Source organism: Odontesthes bonariensis, chromosome 6, assembly GCF_027942865.1.
Source record: "Odontesthes bonariensis isolate fOdoBon6 chromosome 6, fOdoBon6.hap1, whole genome shotgun sequence".
Classification (NCBI taxonomy): domain Eukaryota; kingdom Metazoa; phylum Chordata; class Actinopteri; order Atheriniformes; family Atherinopsidae; genus Odontesthes; species Odontesthes bonariensis.
Window position 1 is genome coordinate 22028129 of NC_134511.1, and position 15949 is coordinate 22044077.

The window sequence follows — 15949 nt, forward strand, 5'->3', positions numbered from 1 at the left end:
ATAAAAAAGCTACGAATATAAAAAGTGATTTATAGACAACACAGATTTATGTACATCAGTCACAATCTCATTCCAAATTATGATTAAAAAAATAAATAAATAAATCCTTGACTTTTAACAGAAGATCCAATGAATACTGAGTTTAAAAATAAAAAACTGATCGAAATGAGTTTGAAATCCTACTACTTTACCACAATTTGCACCACTACAATTGTTTTAATGTAAAAACTAAGTACACCACCAGTTACACGTGACTTTGAGAGTTCAAACAAGTCATGTTCTTGAGGATTATTAGTTCAACGTGACCGAACAAGTAAAGCTGAGTGTATATGCATATTTTTTGGCATGTATGTGCAGGTGATTTACAAGTACTCCAGATAAATTACTGTACTTACTGAAATCTGCAAATTAAAAAAAAAAAGTCTTAAAATCAGTTAAATCTTGCTCATATATTTGTGCACATAAGTTATCAGCTTATAGGCAAAGAAGAATAAAGAAAAAAAGAGAAGAAAAAAAAAGTCTTGAGTGCTGGACAAACAACAGGAAGCAAATGCTGGTATGTTTACTAGATGCTTTTAAAGCGCTCCAAGTAGAATAATAAAAAAAAAAAAGCAAAGCCACTTCAACAACACCGCCAGAAAATTAGTACAGATCAAGAAATTACAATTATACAGATCTTACAAAGAAAAAAAACAGAACAAGTAACGTTACAACAATCTACGGTAGTAAAAACCCTTTTCCTCGTAGCATCCCTGACTGATGGCATCCTTGCAGAATAAATTTATATACAGCATGAACAAAGTTTTATAAAAGCTTTAAAAAAATAAATCATGCTTAATGGAGATGAACACAGAGCCTTTTGATTTAAAAATGTTAACATAATCACAGCCTTAAGATGATAAATCTTTATTTTTTCTTTGCCAAACTTCGAGGGGAGCTTTTAAGTAAGTCTCTGATCCTCAGGTATGTTCCTGTGGCTTCAGCTACTTCAGTGAATTCAGGCGTATCTTCAAATGGAACGATGCCAGCTGCAAATCTGCTTCGATGAGGGACAGCTGTAACTTTCTCCATGTGACCAAGAGAAGCACTATCTCCTTGTGCCAGATGAGGGCAATCTGGAACAGGGCTCTGCGGGCTGTCATCTTGAGATTTTACTAGACCAGGACTCTGAGGGCAATCATCTTGGGATTTTACAGGCTCAGGGCTCTGAGGACTGTCATCCTCAACTTTGCTAGGTCCAGGGCTTTGAGTGAAAATCTCTTGAACATCGGATTTCTTTTGAGTTTCAACGCTATGACAAGGCTCCTCAGGTCTCGGACTGTCATCCTCAACTTTGCTAGGTCCAGGGCTTTGAGTGAAAATCTCTTGAACATCTGATTTCTTTTGAGTTTCAGCGTTATGGCAAGTCTCCTCGGGTCTCACCGTGTCCGTTCCCTCATCAACTTCTTCCATTTCTGTGTCCACACGTGCAGGTGTGGACACACTTGGTGAACTGGGGACAGGTGTTCCCAATGCAGGTGTCTCACAGTCACTATTAGTTGCAGTGTCAGCATTTTCCAGGGCTGCCCAGATCAGTCTCTGCTGCTCCTCCAGTTCCTCCAGAGTCAGCTCATCCTCTGCTCCCTCCACAGTATCAACTACAGTCCAGTTTCGCCCAGACAGAGCAGGAGAGCCGTTGGTGGGTGTGGATGGAGGTGTACCTTTAGGGAGAGGTGGGGGAGTGGGTGTAGAAGGGGGAGTGCCCTGCGGTAAAGGAGGAGGTGAACTGAAGCAAGGGGAGCCAGGGGGCAACGGTGGTTGGAACTGGAAGTCACCAGAGTCCTGATGATACGGTGTTCCTGGATCTGTGGAAAGGGTTAAAATAAAAAAAATAGTCCAAAACTTAACTGGAAGACCAGACAAAGAAGCAGCTGATTCTGATATTGTTCTGCATTTCAGCTATAAATTAAAACAAAAGATCAGTGGCAGATGCAGAGACTGAGATGAAGAAAACAGTGTGCCAGCAAATGCAAGTGATCAAGGCAAACAGCTACCTGATTCAACATCCATATCTGAGCTTCTGTCCGAGTTCCGATCGGGGGTACGCTTAGTTTTCTTCCTCTGCTGTGGAGATGAATCAAATTCTTGACGTCTTTTGTTGCTGGTGGCTCCAGGCTGTTGGTGAGAAGGATTTATGACTGAAGGATGAGACCATTTCAGGGCTCTGACCAAGATGCCCAGTCACTGAATGCCCTGCCTTAAAGGATAAGACCGGTTTTTTGACATTGGGCCCTTGATTTCACATTATAGCATGATGTTCTACTCACCCCTGCTTGTTGTTTGTCATTTGGAGCTGTTCCGAAGATATTCGCGAGGCGTCTGGCTGCTCTCTTGAGATATTCGGCCATGAAACGGTTTCCTATGGGCAAGCTCATACAGGCACAAACTATGCTGTTTATAATTTATTAATTACTCTACACTAGAACTGATAACGTGGAGGTGCGTCGCTTACTTAAAAAAATCCGGGTTATTGTAATTTTGATTTTTTTGTCGTAAAGTGGGTGTTACTGACGTCATCGTCGTGCTACTGCCACAGGCAGCCCACAGACCTGCTGCCTATTTATTCATTCGGCTAAAATTCAAAATTAGTAACCCGGATTTTTTTAAGTAAGCGACGCACCTCCACGTTATCAGTGCTGGTGTAGAGTAATTAATAAATTATAAACAGCATAGTTTGTGCCTGTATGAGCTTGCCCATAGGAAACCGTTTCATGGCCGAATATCTCAAGAGAGCAGCCAGACGCCTCGCGAATATCTTCGGAACAGCTCCAAATGACCAACAACAAGCAGGGGTGAGTAGAACATCATGTTATAATGTGAAATCAAGGGCCCAATGTCAAAAAACCGGTCTTATCCTTTAATCAAGTGTCAACCAAATCATATGTAAAAATCCAACAACTGGAAGGACAGAGCTGTGCACTCAGAGTATTATGATGCTTGTCTGACTGAGTGCCTGGATCATGTCAATAGCTGGAGCTGCTCTTCAGAGCAAAGTAGCACCTACATAAATAAATCAGCATTTAAGAAGACATTAACCACTGCAATATCTGGTCTTGGCATATAATACACCTACAACAAAACATGTCATAAACCAGACTGGTGTAATTGAGAATGAAAACTGGTGTGATAATCAATGCCCTCTGCGTTTGCATTAGTGCTGACCTGTGATATTAAGAAAGTTTAGTCAAAGCTAAGAAGTAGCTGTCACAGGATTAGGGAGCACAGGTCTACACGTTTTGAGAAGAAAACACAAAGATAAACTAAGATAAATACCAGAGGAAAGTTGTTGGACAGGTAGGCCGCATAGTTTTGCTTCATGTGGCTGCTTTGCATTGGAATCGAATTATACTGCATGAATTCCTAAAAAAAAGTCAGAAAAAAAAGAAAAGGCGTGATTTGCACAAAGGTGAAATATACCACCAAAACTTACTGACACTACAGTATCTACATAGAGTTATCAAAATACTAACTTATGAGACAGTCGAGTAAAACATTTGGTAGGTGGTGTTATCAGAACTTACATCTTTCATTTGGTATGGAACAGCTACATTGAATCCTGGAAAATCCACCAGTTTAGAAACATCATAAGAGATGTTTTGGGCGTTGCTGCCATCAGTTCCGCTGTCGTCATTGGATACTGCAAAGGGAGGGAGAAAAATAGAGCAGATTCCGTGCATTTCAAAAGCATTAATGCCCTGAAATTACTATCGGTGGAGTCTCATTGTTTTCAATCCTCTCTATTAAATAGAAATAATCCACATACCATTCCCGTCATATAGCGATAAGCCAGAATTTTCCATCTCTGCATCTTTGAGCCAACCTGGTGGGTAGCCGAGCTGCCTCATGCGGTAAATCAGAGGAGGGAGGGTGTTCCTATCAATTCCCAGTGCCGTCAACAGCTCCTCACTACTCAAATGCACAATGCAGCGATAACTAATTAATGATCAAGATTCACTTGTTTCATTGCTTGCTGCATGGGATTCTTAAAGGATAAGACCGGTTTTTTGACATTGGGCCCTTGATTTCACATTATAACATGATGTTCTACTCACCCCTGCTTGTTGTTGGTCATTTGGAGCTGTTCCGAAGATATTCGAGAGGCGTCTGGCTGCTCTCTTGAGATATTCGGCCATGAAACGGTTTCCTATGGGCAAGCTTATACAGGCACAAACTATGCTGTTTATAATTCATTAATTACTCTACACTAGCACTGATAACGTGGAGGTGCGTCGCTTACTTAAAAAAATCCGGGTTACTAATTTTGAATTTTAGCCGAATGAATAAATAGGCAGCAGGTCTGTGGGCTGTCTGTGGCAGTAGCACGACGAGGACGTCAGTAACACCCACTTTACGACAAAAAAATCAAAATTACAATAACCCGGATTTTTTTAAGTAAGCGACGCACCTCCACGTTATCAGTGCTAATGTACAGTAATTAATAAATTATAAACAGCATAGTTTGTGCCTGTATAAGCTTGCCCATAGGAAACCGTTTCATGGCCGAATATCTCAAGAGAGCAGCCAGACGCCTCTCGAATATCTTCGGAACAGCTCCAAATGTTCAACAACAAGCAGGGGTGAGTAGAACATCATGTTATAATGTGAAATCAAGGGCCCAATGTCAAAAAACCGGTCTTATCCTTTAAGATTTGTTCCTGAAGTCAACAAAAACAATCTTGCCTCATGACTCCAGGCTTGTATTTGGCGAACCGCTCCTCCACTTCATCAGCATGGTATCGCTGGTTACTCTGCATGGCCTGGTTGCTGTTCTGGTTAAACTCCTTTCTTCTCTCATTAATTGCAGCCATGTCTTTAGGCTAGGGAGGCAACAACGTGAAAAAGTCATAAGACTAGTCCTGGCTCTTCCGTGTTTAACTTGGATTAATGCCACATTAATAAATTAAGAACGGTACCTTGGGACAGTCTCTGAGCTGATGACTAATGGAGCCACAGTTGAAGCACATGGATTTGGATCTACGGTGAAGAGATCAGTGGCGGTCTCATTACACAGCAAAAGGCCAAACAGCAAGTAACAAAGCAAGATAATTAACTGAATATGAACGTCAAATGAAGGGTCCTCAAGTAATTCCAGTCGTACCTTTTGTCTTTCATTTCGATTTCCTGTCCATCAGTTCCAATGACTTGGTTGAACATCTGGATGTAGCTTTGCAACAATTCAGGAAGCTTTATAACCTTTGTCATATTCTAATCTATTTTGTTTTAGTGTGTCTGCATAAGCTCCTTCATGTAAACCAAGTCCTGTCCATTTTAAAAATAAGCATGTCAGTTAATAAAAAACAGGATCTCTTTGCCGTTTAAAAAAAGAAAGAAAAGAAATAGACAAACCACACTGTTCCAAAGACAGCAAATGTTTCGATCTACATTGATTTTTAAAGATACGTCGGAACATCCCATCCATCTGTCAGCTGCGGGTTTTCATTTACCAGAGGCTGTCCAAGTTTGTCAACACTGAAAGTAGTGAAATACAAAACACTTCCAACCACCTGAGAGGGGAAAACAATAAAACAACCAATTTTATTTCCCATATGACAAGATATCCTGCACTGTGAAATAACACTGAGCACTTACTTTAAAGGCTTCTGTAGTTGTTGTCAGACCACTGGAAGACAACTTCTCTGGATCTTCATCCAAAGCAAAAGCAGAATTCTTCAAGGGGGAAACAGTTTTAACAGCAACGTCACAGCATTTTATATATTTAGCTTAAAAAAAAATTGAAAAAAAGCACACTTTCCTGAATAAATACCTGTGGTTTCATGTGATAGAAAGATTTCTTCTTCTCGCTACTCGTTTTCTGATGCTTCAAGATCACATCGTAGATGCAGTCTTCAATTTCTTGACGACAGTGCCTTCAGGAAAACAGATTACTATTACCTGTGAATTCATAATCGTGTCAGCTGCAGACACACTAAAACAATTCCTATGCTTAAGACTGTGCTCAATAAGCCAAAATGTGGAAAACTCAAACAACAACTTTGAAAAAAAAATTATTTTCCGCTTTCCTGTTGAGACTCAACTTGATTTAAGACATAATGTACTAATCCTGTGCAGGTACAATAATCAACTATTCAGAAAGGCAACGTTAACCTAACACAATGTTGTACCGACTTTTTCACAATATTTTAAACTGAACTTACTTCGATATTAGGTTATTTGTAAAAAGCATCTGCAGAAGCGGTCCATCGATGTTGACATCCTCCAGTGTGATGCCGCTGTAAAACCAGGGAGAAGGCAAGTGTTGGTTACTTACTGAACGGTTTCGTTTCAATGGAAACACTCCCAAGTGTCAAAGTCAGCATTACCTTGGTCGTGTCAGTATGTTCAATTTCCGTCGTAACATTTTATGTGGACTATAAGTTAAGAAAACAAACAGAATGCAATGTGTTGAGCATGCTTATACAGGTTGTGTGTTTTCTGTTTTGGTTACAGACGAGAAGCTCACTATGCTAGCAGACATGCTACATCTCTACTGCTAGCACACACTGAGCGCAGCTGACACAAGGATATTCTCCTCTGTGAGTCTCTGAATGTCGTCTTTACACTCCTCCAGCCTGCTCTGAAACAGGCTCGTTTCCTCTTGGTTTTCTTCATCGCCATCTGTAAAGCGAATGTGTGTCGGGACCAGCGGTGCGTTGTCATCAAGCTGCTCAAAGAGCTCACTATCTCCGAAATCAACCTCGGCCATTTTTACTAAGCTCTACGGAACGGAACGCGAGTTCAAAGGTCGAAGGAACTTCTCTTCGCGTTGATTGGCTCTCCATATGTCACATGTCACCAAAAGGCTCATGGGTTTAATATTAGCCCGGAATTGTTTCTTACGGGTATTACAAGTCAACAGATATACAGCTCCAAAATTTCTCGGCGAAAAATTTGAAGAAAATTCATAGTTGAGCTAAGCAATGGTATGTTTCTGTTAGCAACTCTTTATTCTGTGAGACAACACAGAATAGCTCCAAAGTCTGTGTTTCAGTTCCATGGAGCCGGCTCGGTTCGTTGCAGCTGTTTTACGTCTATAATGACTTTACTGGGTCTCCCCTGATCAAACAGACAATCTCTCCATCTGATAAAAGATACTTCTCCTGACTGAGTGGGAATCTCCGTTTGTGTCTCGCGATGTCAGGCTGCACAACAACCCTCTTAGCTCTACCGCAGTGGGATGGGGGGTCTCGGAAAATCCGTTTCATTTACTTGGTGAATTCCACATCATTCAGGCTGACGAAATGCCCCAACCAGGTTAGTCTATTAAAGATTTTTTGCTCTTCTGTATTGCTATATTGATACATGGTAAATCTATTTTTGTTTTTACAAGCACGTTAAACATGATCCTTGAAGCCCAGTAGAGGGCGCTATCTCAGCAAAAATCTTCATCTAGGTCGACAGGCCGCCTCAAATAGGATTGAACTAAATATCGAAAAATGATTAATAACACAACACACAGCCAAAACAAATAAATAAGATAAAAAATACAATTAAAATGGTAACAATAAAGAATTTTTTTGTCGGAGCAATTATTTTGTATGGTATTCAAGTTTGTGTCCTTTTTTTTTACAAGCATAAATGCCATTTAGATACACACACACACACACAGGTAGATGTGATGATCAAATCACATGACTGAAGAAACTCGCTCTTTGTCATCCTGGTATCAGGGTCCAGTGATTCCTCTATATTTGGGAGCTGATCTCCTCTCCAACACTGACGTCCGCATAGAGAACCATCCTAGGTACCATGCCAAGTTTGCCAAGAGAGGACTTGCCACAAAACTATGCTTTTCCTCAGGTAAAATGAAGAAGAGGATGCTGCATTACATGGAAGAAATAACATAGTGACTTAACGGTGTTGTTGCTTCTCCTGGTTTGTTGTAGCATTCAGGTTCCAGGGGTTGAAGGTGCCTGCTGCTAATAACAGCCTGTGGTTTTACAGCATCCAAGGACTTTTTCGAGTTGCTTTTGAAATGTACAGTAAGCAAGAGCAGCTTGCCGTGCTGGAGAACTTCCAGGTACACGCACAATAGAAAGATATATGGATACAAAGATATCAGCTGTATTTAACATTATTATCTTCCCCCCTGTAGGATGTTTGGAAATCGCAGATAAATGACAGCCCGCTGAAAATGAATTACAGCCTCGGTGTGCAGCTGGACTTTTCAGAGTCTCCGAGCTTCTCTGATAAGGACTTAAGAAGTGAAATGTCTCAACCTCAATCCTGCCCGGCTGGTGGGGAATTGATGGATGGACGTGGCGGTGACGCAGCTGATACGTCTGCAGATCATGGTTGTTGTTCTTTTCCAAAGAAAAGTTTGCAAACGGAGCAATGCCAACCAGTAGTGTCCACACTGAGAGAAAAACTGCACTGCTTGGATGACAAGCTCTCCACTCAGCCTCAAAGCTGTCCAGAACGGCTGGAGACTGCCTCAATGCTTCTGGAGAACATTGATCGGTACATGAATGGTTGTCTAGAAGAGAAAGATGCAACCGAGACTGTGTTAGCCCTGCTAAAGGCTGGAGACTGGACCAGAGACTCTGTGTACTCAAGTCATCTGCTCACTTGCATTGGACGCTGGCTCGGCCAGCAGTTTCACGCAGCCAACAGCACCATCAGCCACAAAGTGGAGGGCTTTAAAGTTCGGCACATTGAGCGAATTAGTGATCTGCCACCTGCTGAGGAACTGGCCACTGAACTATTCCCCGAGGCCATGCAGACCCTCCTGCTCCACTGGATGGGCTTGTGTGAGGAGTCCACCCTAGAAAAGAGACACAGTGAATACCCCATTTTGCTCCTCATCCTTGAGTTTGCAAACCATAACCTCATCACTGGTGTGGCTCATGTGCTGTATTCAAGTCTTATTTGCAAGTGAGGGTGGATTTCCACGCAGATACCATCAGAGCACCTTCAATTTAACACCATCTCAAGGATTCGGATGTTTATTTTTCTGTGCCTTTTCCCTGTTGCTGCACACAAGTTTGTCACCTTGGGCAAACTTATACATAAATTTTACTTTCAATTAAAACAGTTGAGTCTTTGTCAGCGTTTTAGCCATTTTTTCCAAAAGATTTTTGGCTTTATTTAATGGAATTGATTGAGAAGACTATTTGGGCATTACTACTGATTATTCTGTTAACTTAAATTCCTTTTATTAGATGGTTGCTTCATGCTCTAAAAATCCTGGGACTGGTGTAAACAATGTTTCTGACACCAGCAGCATTGATCGGGTACAACATGAAGTCCTTCAAAGGTAAAAATGTGGAGGGATTCACAACTCTGAGAAAATACATGGAATTTAAAGTTTTACAGATCTTTGTTTAGGATTCCATCATCCAAGGTTTATGCTTGTAAACAGATAAATCATCTATGAAGATGTTGCTTCTAAAACATAAAAAAAAAAGCACTTTTTAATTCAACACAGCATGCTTTTTCCCCCCTTTATTAAGAGTAGTTAAAGTGATTTTTGACGAGCCATTTTCAACACAAAACTATTTAATTCAAGAACATTTGAGTACTCCAATCAAGCTTGCCTCTAATCGTGGCATTTCAGAAGATAATATTTATTACAACCCATGTTTGTTTGTTTTTCCCCCCAATCAGGAGAAATGAAAATAGTGGATTCTGATAATGCTACATTGACTTCAGATGCCTTTTACTAAATGGATGCAGTGTCCACTTAAACCACATGGAATTAAAATTATTATGCTCAGATCTTCACATTTCAATATATATTCAAATTTAAAAAAGAAAGAGTTAAAAAAAAAGAAAAGAAAAGAAGCTATCACATTATTATAAATGAGGGTCTACTTGACCCAGTATCAACCAATCAAAATGCTGTTTCCTTTCCCAAACATGGACAGTTTAATGAACACCGAGACAAGCTCAGCGTATGGCTATTTACATTATAATGTTACAATATGTGAGACCTTTGTCTATAAATAAATTACAGATTCAGAGCAACATCCATGCAAGCTTGAGAGCTAGCGATGAACTGGTAGTCTTGTATGAAAGATGAGCGGTGATAAAAGCCAGAGTTTGGCACTACACAGAATCCATTCCCCGAGAGAATGAGGAGGAAAAGCCGAGGCCCATTCCCCTCTGGGTGTGTGTCTGAGAGCGAGCCATTTCATACTGAACGTCAAGGTTCCTAAACATCTCTTCCTGCTTTTGGAGAGTCTTCATGCCTTCATCATTAAGTGGTTTGGAAACTTCTGCATCTTCTTCTCCCTGCAGACAAAAAGAAAAATGAAGCATTTAACTGACAAGTTATACCTTGGGAGAACTTAACATTACGTTTTAAACACTGGTAAGTAAAACAAAAACACTTACCTTAATACCCATTAATTTGCGAAATTTAACATTTTGGTCCTTGTTTCCAAAGTTGAGTTTCTCCCATAACTCAGCAGTCTGGGACTTGTCCTTAAAGAGTTGAAACTGAAAAGCTGAGTATCATCTTAATATGACTACATACAAATGCTGCACATCAGTTTTGCTCTTTCCTCGTCTACAGGTTGCAAGACAACTTGATGCAGAAAAGCTGAGCAGCAAACTTATCAAACAATCTTACCCCCTCCTTCTTTCCCTGCCATAGTTTTTTCCTCTTCTTCTCCTGTTCTGCAAACTTCATTGGGTTTACAGCTGACGGGTTATAATAGCTGGGCACAGCAATACCGGTCTCTGCCAAGGTTTTGGCTTGGAGGGCTGCCATCTGTGCTGCCATGGCAATCTGAGGTGTAACCTGTGTCCCAGATGCCAGGAGGGCTGCCACATTGAGCGCAGGGTTTGAGGCAGCCGCTACCACGGCAGCAGCTGCAATCGGGGCGGCCACAGCTAAGAATGCACAGAGCAGTGTAAGCAACAGAATCTGAAGCTGAATAGACAAGGTTTTGTAAGCAATCGCTCGTCACCTGCTGCCATCTCCTGCTGTTGCTGCTGCTGTTTTTCAAACATTTCCTTCTCCTTCTGCTCCTGTAGTTTCTTGGCTCTTTCTAACCTGGAAAGAGGGAGGAGAAAAAAAAAAAAAGTAAAAAGTGAAGCTCATTTTGCTCAGCTGGCTTAAAAGATGCATCACACTTCACTTTCTGCTTGTCTGAGTTAGACAAACCCAAAATGCAGAAAACATTTGACAAGAATTGATAAAGGAAAATAAACTAAACAAACAAAAACGTTGTAGAAAATCAGGTTAACGTTGTTCATGGGTTGTTAGCGGCTGCCTCTTTACCTTCTGGCCAGGGCCTCTTGTGCATCCATAGCTGTGTTTCGGCCGCGGAAGATAACTGGACTAGCAGACCTGCTTCGACTCTTTTTGTGCACTTTCTCAACCCTCTTCTTTCTCTCCCTGAAGGGACAACCAGAGTAAATAAAGAAATATACTGTTAATGACATGGAAATACTAGCCTGGGTGCCAGCTGAACTTAGCCCTGCCCATAAAATTTTTGGTCTGGCTCTGCTCAGTTGGGAAATCTCTATGCTCGAGATCCAAACAGTCGACCCAATCAGATTGCCAGGGCGGGCTTTATAAGATGATGGACAGATGATCAACAGGGACTATCGACTACGTCACTAAAGAGCGCTTGCTTTGAATTCGTTTGAAACAAACATGGCTGCCGCTGGAGAGCTAGGGTGTGTAGATTCTGCCATCGAGTCTGTTCTACAGGATCTCCACATTGCATTCATTTTGAAAGACAAACAGAGGATAAAGGCTTTTATCAATAGAAAAGATGTTTTTGCCGTCCTTCCTACAACAAGTGTGTGTCGCTTAATCTACATCACATAGTACGTGCTCTGATTGGTTGTAGGTCTATCCAATTGAGTGAAGAGGCATTTTTTCTTCTGGTTTGGTTGAAACACGCCCCATACCCAAAACTCTATCGAGCGGTATCAGACTCACATTCTGACTAGAATTGTGAGTATGACGTAGTCAGGCTATGGAAATACACCCCGAGGCCACAAAAAAAAAAAAAAAAAAAAAAAAAAAAAAAAAAAAAAATCCTCTCAGTTCAATTAAGCTCACCTGCTTTTGCTGCGACTTCTGCTATGATGACGGTGTTTGGTCCTGGAACCCGAGCGAGACCTGGCCTTCTTCTTCTTTTCCCGGCTGCGTGAACGCGATCGCCGTTTGTCCCTACTTCGGCTGTGGTGCCGTCTGAATTTGGAAAATCCATACGAGTCCAAGAAATGACTGACATGATTAAAAAGCTGTCGCAGACGGCAATCATTTCCCCCCCTCTGAGTCAAACAAGTAGGAGGGCTAGCACAACAAATTTGAACTTTTTTTCAGACCAGACTTACCTTTCTCTCGAGTGCGACCTGGACAAGCTTCGAACCCTCGAGGACTTCCTTTCTTTGCGCCGACCTCGCTCCTCTCCGTTCTCTGCTGAGAGTCTCTCTTGCACTTGCCGCTCATCTGTTTTTCTGTGTGATTTTGATGGCTTCTCTGAGTCCCTCTTTCGTGCCTGTTTTAAGAAGAAGTTGTCTCTTTCAGGAAAATAGTGCAACAAAAAGAGTTAGTACCATGGCGTATGGCAGAAGGTATGTCATAAATTTGACAAGCTGAAAAAAAACCTTGTCATTTCAAACCCATCTCTATAACAACTGAAGAGTATCATTATCAGAGCATGATTGCAAATGTGGGCATTTCTGAGTGTGCACCGTTTTGGCCGCACCCATTTCAAGACAGTTATAGGAATGAATAAAGAGCATGTTTGAAACCTCTCACCAGATTTCATAGTGTGCATGCAAATGCTGAGTTCAGTTTCTAAGGACAGAAACTGAAATGAAGTGTTTGAATCTAGCAACAATTCAGTGCAGCCTAAACACTTTAGAATCTGCACCCTCTGAGAGGGGTGGGCATCCAACTATGCCCACCCCTAGCTGCAAGAGATGAAAGAATCAATACCACTTTCTCAACTAATAATGTGAGAAAAATAGAAGTTTGAGTGGCAGATAGTTACCTGTCCCAGTAGGAGGCATAATATTTTGCTATGTCAGCAGGGTCCTCTGTTCAGTCTCTTCGTGCATTAGCACGCTGAGTATGATTTATTGTAGAAATGTTATCATGTGATCTATACACAGGATTTAACAAAAAAATAAAAGGAAAAAGCTACTCTTCGCCATTTTATATGGTTACAAATAATGACAGACATCCAAGGACACAAGCTTCCTTTGAGACATGTGAACGTAAGGATGGCAAAAAAATTACCCTTTCCACGTGAGTCCAAGGCCTTTTTTCTATTAACTTTGGCTACTCTAAGTATGTTCAACCTAAAAAACACATACTCACCTTAACCTAAAACTAGCAACTACTGCCTCTAAAAAAAAAAAAAAAAAAAAGTCACATCAAACCTGCTTCTAATCAAAGAAATGAAGGTATCAATTACCTCTTTGCTCCGGCTGCGACTTCGTCTGTATTTTCTGTCACCTGTGAAAAGCATATGCCCGTCATCAAAGACCACAGCTGAAGACAAGTAGATTATTACACACGGTTATATTTGCATCGACATCAGTGGGAGCAGCTATGTTCTTCTCACACGTTCAAATGATAATAAACAGTTACTGATTATACATTTTATACCATTGCTAAAATTTTCATGCATTTTCAATATCATCTGGGCACCATTTAAAATACTTACGTTTGCGGTCCCTGGAGCGTGACCTTGATCGTGAATGGTGGTGTTTGGAGGTTCTGGGAGATCTTGATTCCATACTGTGCTTTTTTCTGTGATGAACTGGGGAGCCTGATCGGTTCAAGTCGACAGAGTCGTTGTCACTTGCCTGAAACAAAAGGATATCTGGAATTGACTTCAGGCAGAGATTTTCTAATCGTATATAAAAGGCAGCATGGTGTATTTTCTTTAGATTAGATCATGCTCCACTGGAATGTGAAATATAAGCTGCTCCGAGCCCCACTGTACGAGGCAAATGTATACTTATTCTGATGATTTGCAGCACCATTACAAATGCACACAAAATATTACAGCCACAAGCTGGATCAGTTCTAATTAGTAGTTATACAATTGGAAAAAAAAAAAAAAAAAATCTAATTTGATGGGTTTTAATGATGTGCTTTTGAAAACATTACATGGTTTTCAAAAGAAAAGCATTCAGAAATCCATTGAAACACAGAGGACACGTATTTCAAGAGAAAGAAGATTATTATCCCTAATCCCTTAAGGGCATGTAGCTCGTTTTCCCCCAGTTTCAGTTGAAAATGGCTTCTCTGAATCTTACAGAAAAGGTCATCTCCACACCATCCACCCACTGTTTCAGGCTGGGAGGGTTAGGTGTATACCAGTTATTTGTGATCGTTTCCCACCCCTCCCCCTTAAAAAACAGCAATGCATACAATTCTACAGCGATCCAAACTCTTTCCACCTCTCGAAACTTGTGAATAAATTTCTTTTTAATTGTCCACACTGAGTACAAATCACCCAGATACCTCTGTGTCCAGCTCTCTTTCCCATTTTGTTTAATCGGTATTGTTCCCTCTTGAAGATTTCTGATATGGTTGATTGGTTAGTTAGGAGCCAATCTAAGATAAATAGTATCTGCAGATGAATTATTATCTTTTTTTTTTATATAGCTCTGGTGTATTGCGAATTGGGTTGATGGGTGGTGATGCGACTAAGCTTGAGACACTTTTTAAAACAGGGATCTCAAACTCTGGTCCTCGAGGGCCGCGGTCCTGCATGTTTTAGACGTTTCCCTGCTCCAACACAATAATTTTTTTTTTTTTTAAATAATTAGTGGATATAAATAAACAATTTAAGGTAGTGATTTAGAGTGCAAACATATATTTAATGCAATAACTGCTTGATCCCTCAATGTTGAGTCTTAATTTCAGACTTGTAGGACTCTTGTGCTAGCCCAACAGGGGGACTACAAAGACATCTGCACTCTCCACCAAAAGTCTTGTGTCCAGCATCTAATTTATAGCTGTATCTTAAATATGGTGAGATATCTCTAAAACATCCACATTCTAAATAATCCTACACTCCGATATGTTATAATGTACGTGCTTTCTCAAACACAAAAGCACTTATTTTATTAATAAAATGCGTGCTGTTACTGATGCTACTTCGCTAAAAACTTTGAGTTTGATTTAGGTTATCGTCAGTTCAAATTTGCCATTCAGGTGCTCACTAACTTAACATTTCATGTAGATAAAATATATCCCTTTACGTCTGAAAGTTATACTTCCATTACCACAATTTTAACATTAGCTAGCTTGCTAAGCTAGCTGACGCTGGTCGCCATTTTTGAGAAAACATCATCTGTACAACATAGCGAATTTAAAAGATTATTAAGTGGTTATTGCTTCATTCTTATAAGTTTTGTTATTTTTTTCTAAAAAAAAAGTTGCTTACCGACATGATCCTCGACCACGTTAAATATACGTAACAAATGTTTTGTTGTCTTCGTCAACGAAACTGGAGTGGTCGCTGCTAACAGCCAGGCCTTCTGCGTCTTCAGCTAAGCTCATATGGGTTGCCAGGTTGTATCTCTTGAATCCTTAAATGTATATGCCACCCCGGTCAACAGTTCTGACCAAGAGGCAGGAACATTGTAAATGTGTAAGAGAATAAAGTTAATCAAATTAAATAAGCCAACTATTTAATGATGAAGGTTAAAGTTAAGAGATAATCAAATTCGTCAACAAGTTACACAAGACTGAGTTCCCAAAATTTGATGAACTGGAGTAATAGAGAAAGCTTTTATTCTAATAAACACCAGGCGAAAAATATTATTAAAACAAATACGTAAAACAATGACCGTAATAATCTTCACACGACTGAAAATATAGCAGTACGCATCTACACTCAAATCTGGCAACCTGTAGGGATCTTCCGGATATAACCCTTTCTATTGATATCTTTTAACCCTGCGTCACGCGTTTCAGGCACTGTGT

The 15949-nt window shown here is 40.5% G+C and overlaps 3 protein-coding genes across 5 annotated transcripts; 1 reads left to right on the forward strand and 2 right to left on the reverse strand.

The window, feature by feature from the left end:
- Positions 1 to 551: 551 nt before the first annotated feature.
- Positions 552 to 6753, reverse strand: zcchc8 (zinc finger, CCHC domain containing 8). The gene is made up of 14 exons (XM_075467898.1): positions 6562 to 6753; positions 6360 to 6399; positions 6195 to 6269; positions 5804 to 5906; positions 5629 to 5706; positions 5440 to 5543; positions 5138 to 5203; positions 4953 to 5013; positions 4720 to 4856; positions 3803 to 3945; positions 3561 to 3676; positions 3313 to 3399; positions 2034 to 2154; positions 552 to 1844 (listed from the first exon to the last, which is right to left on the reverse strand). Exons 1-14 carry the CDS (start codon positions 6740 to 6742, stop codon positions 907 to 909), a joined length of 2250 nt encoding a protein of 749 aa, XP_075324013.1. The 5' UTR covers positions 6743 to 6753; the 3' UTR covers positions 552 to 906.
- A 97-nt stretch (positions 6754 to 6850) lies between these two features.
- Positions 6851 to 9079, forward strand: LOC142382249 (uncharacterized). Of its 3 annotated transcripts, none has more exons than XM_075467901.1 (5): positions 6851 to 6959; positions 7105 to 7290; positions 7707 to 7836; positions 7923 to 8056; positions 8132 to 9079. In XM_075467901.1, exons 2-5 carry the CDS (start codon positions 7171 to 7173, stop codon positions 8912 to 8914), a joined length of 1167 nt encoding a protein of 388 aa, XP_075324016.1. In that variant the 5' UTR covers positions 6851 to 6959; positions 7105 to 7170; the 3' UTR covers positions 8915 to 9079. The 3 variants fall into 3 exon arrangements, with proteins under 3 accessions (XP_075324016.1, XP_075324017.1, XP_075324015.1); XM_075467902.1 differs by having other exon boundaries at positions 7128 to 7290; XM_075467900.1 differs by having other exon boundaries at positions 6851 to 7290.
- A 437-nt stretch (positions 9080 to 9516) lies between these two features.
- On the reverse strand, positions 9517 to 15795 carry rsrc2 (arginine/serine-rich coiled-coil 2). Its single transcript, XM_075467899.1, has 10 exons — positions 15408 to 15795; positions 13674 to 13815; positions 13422 to 13462; positions 12334 to 12497; positions 12056 to 12187; positions 11264 to 11380; positions 10950 to 11035; positions 10610 to 10872; positions 10372 to 10461; positions 9517 to 10269 (listed from the first exon to the last, which is right to left on the reverse strand). The coding sequence occupies exons 1-10, from the start codon at positions 15411 to 15413 to the stop codon at positions 10084 to 10086; spliced, it is 1227 nt and encodes a 408-aa protein (XP_075324014.1). The 5' UTR covers positions 15414 to 15795; the 3' UTR covers positions 9517 to 10083.
- Between the last annotated feature and the right edge of the window lie 154 nt (positions 15796 to 15949).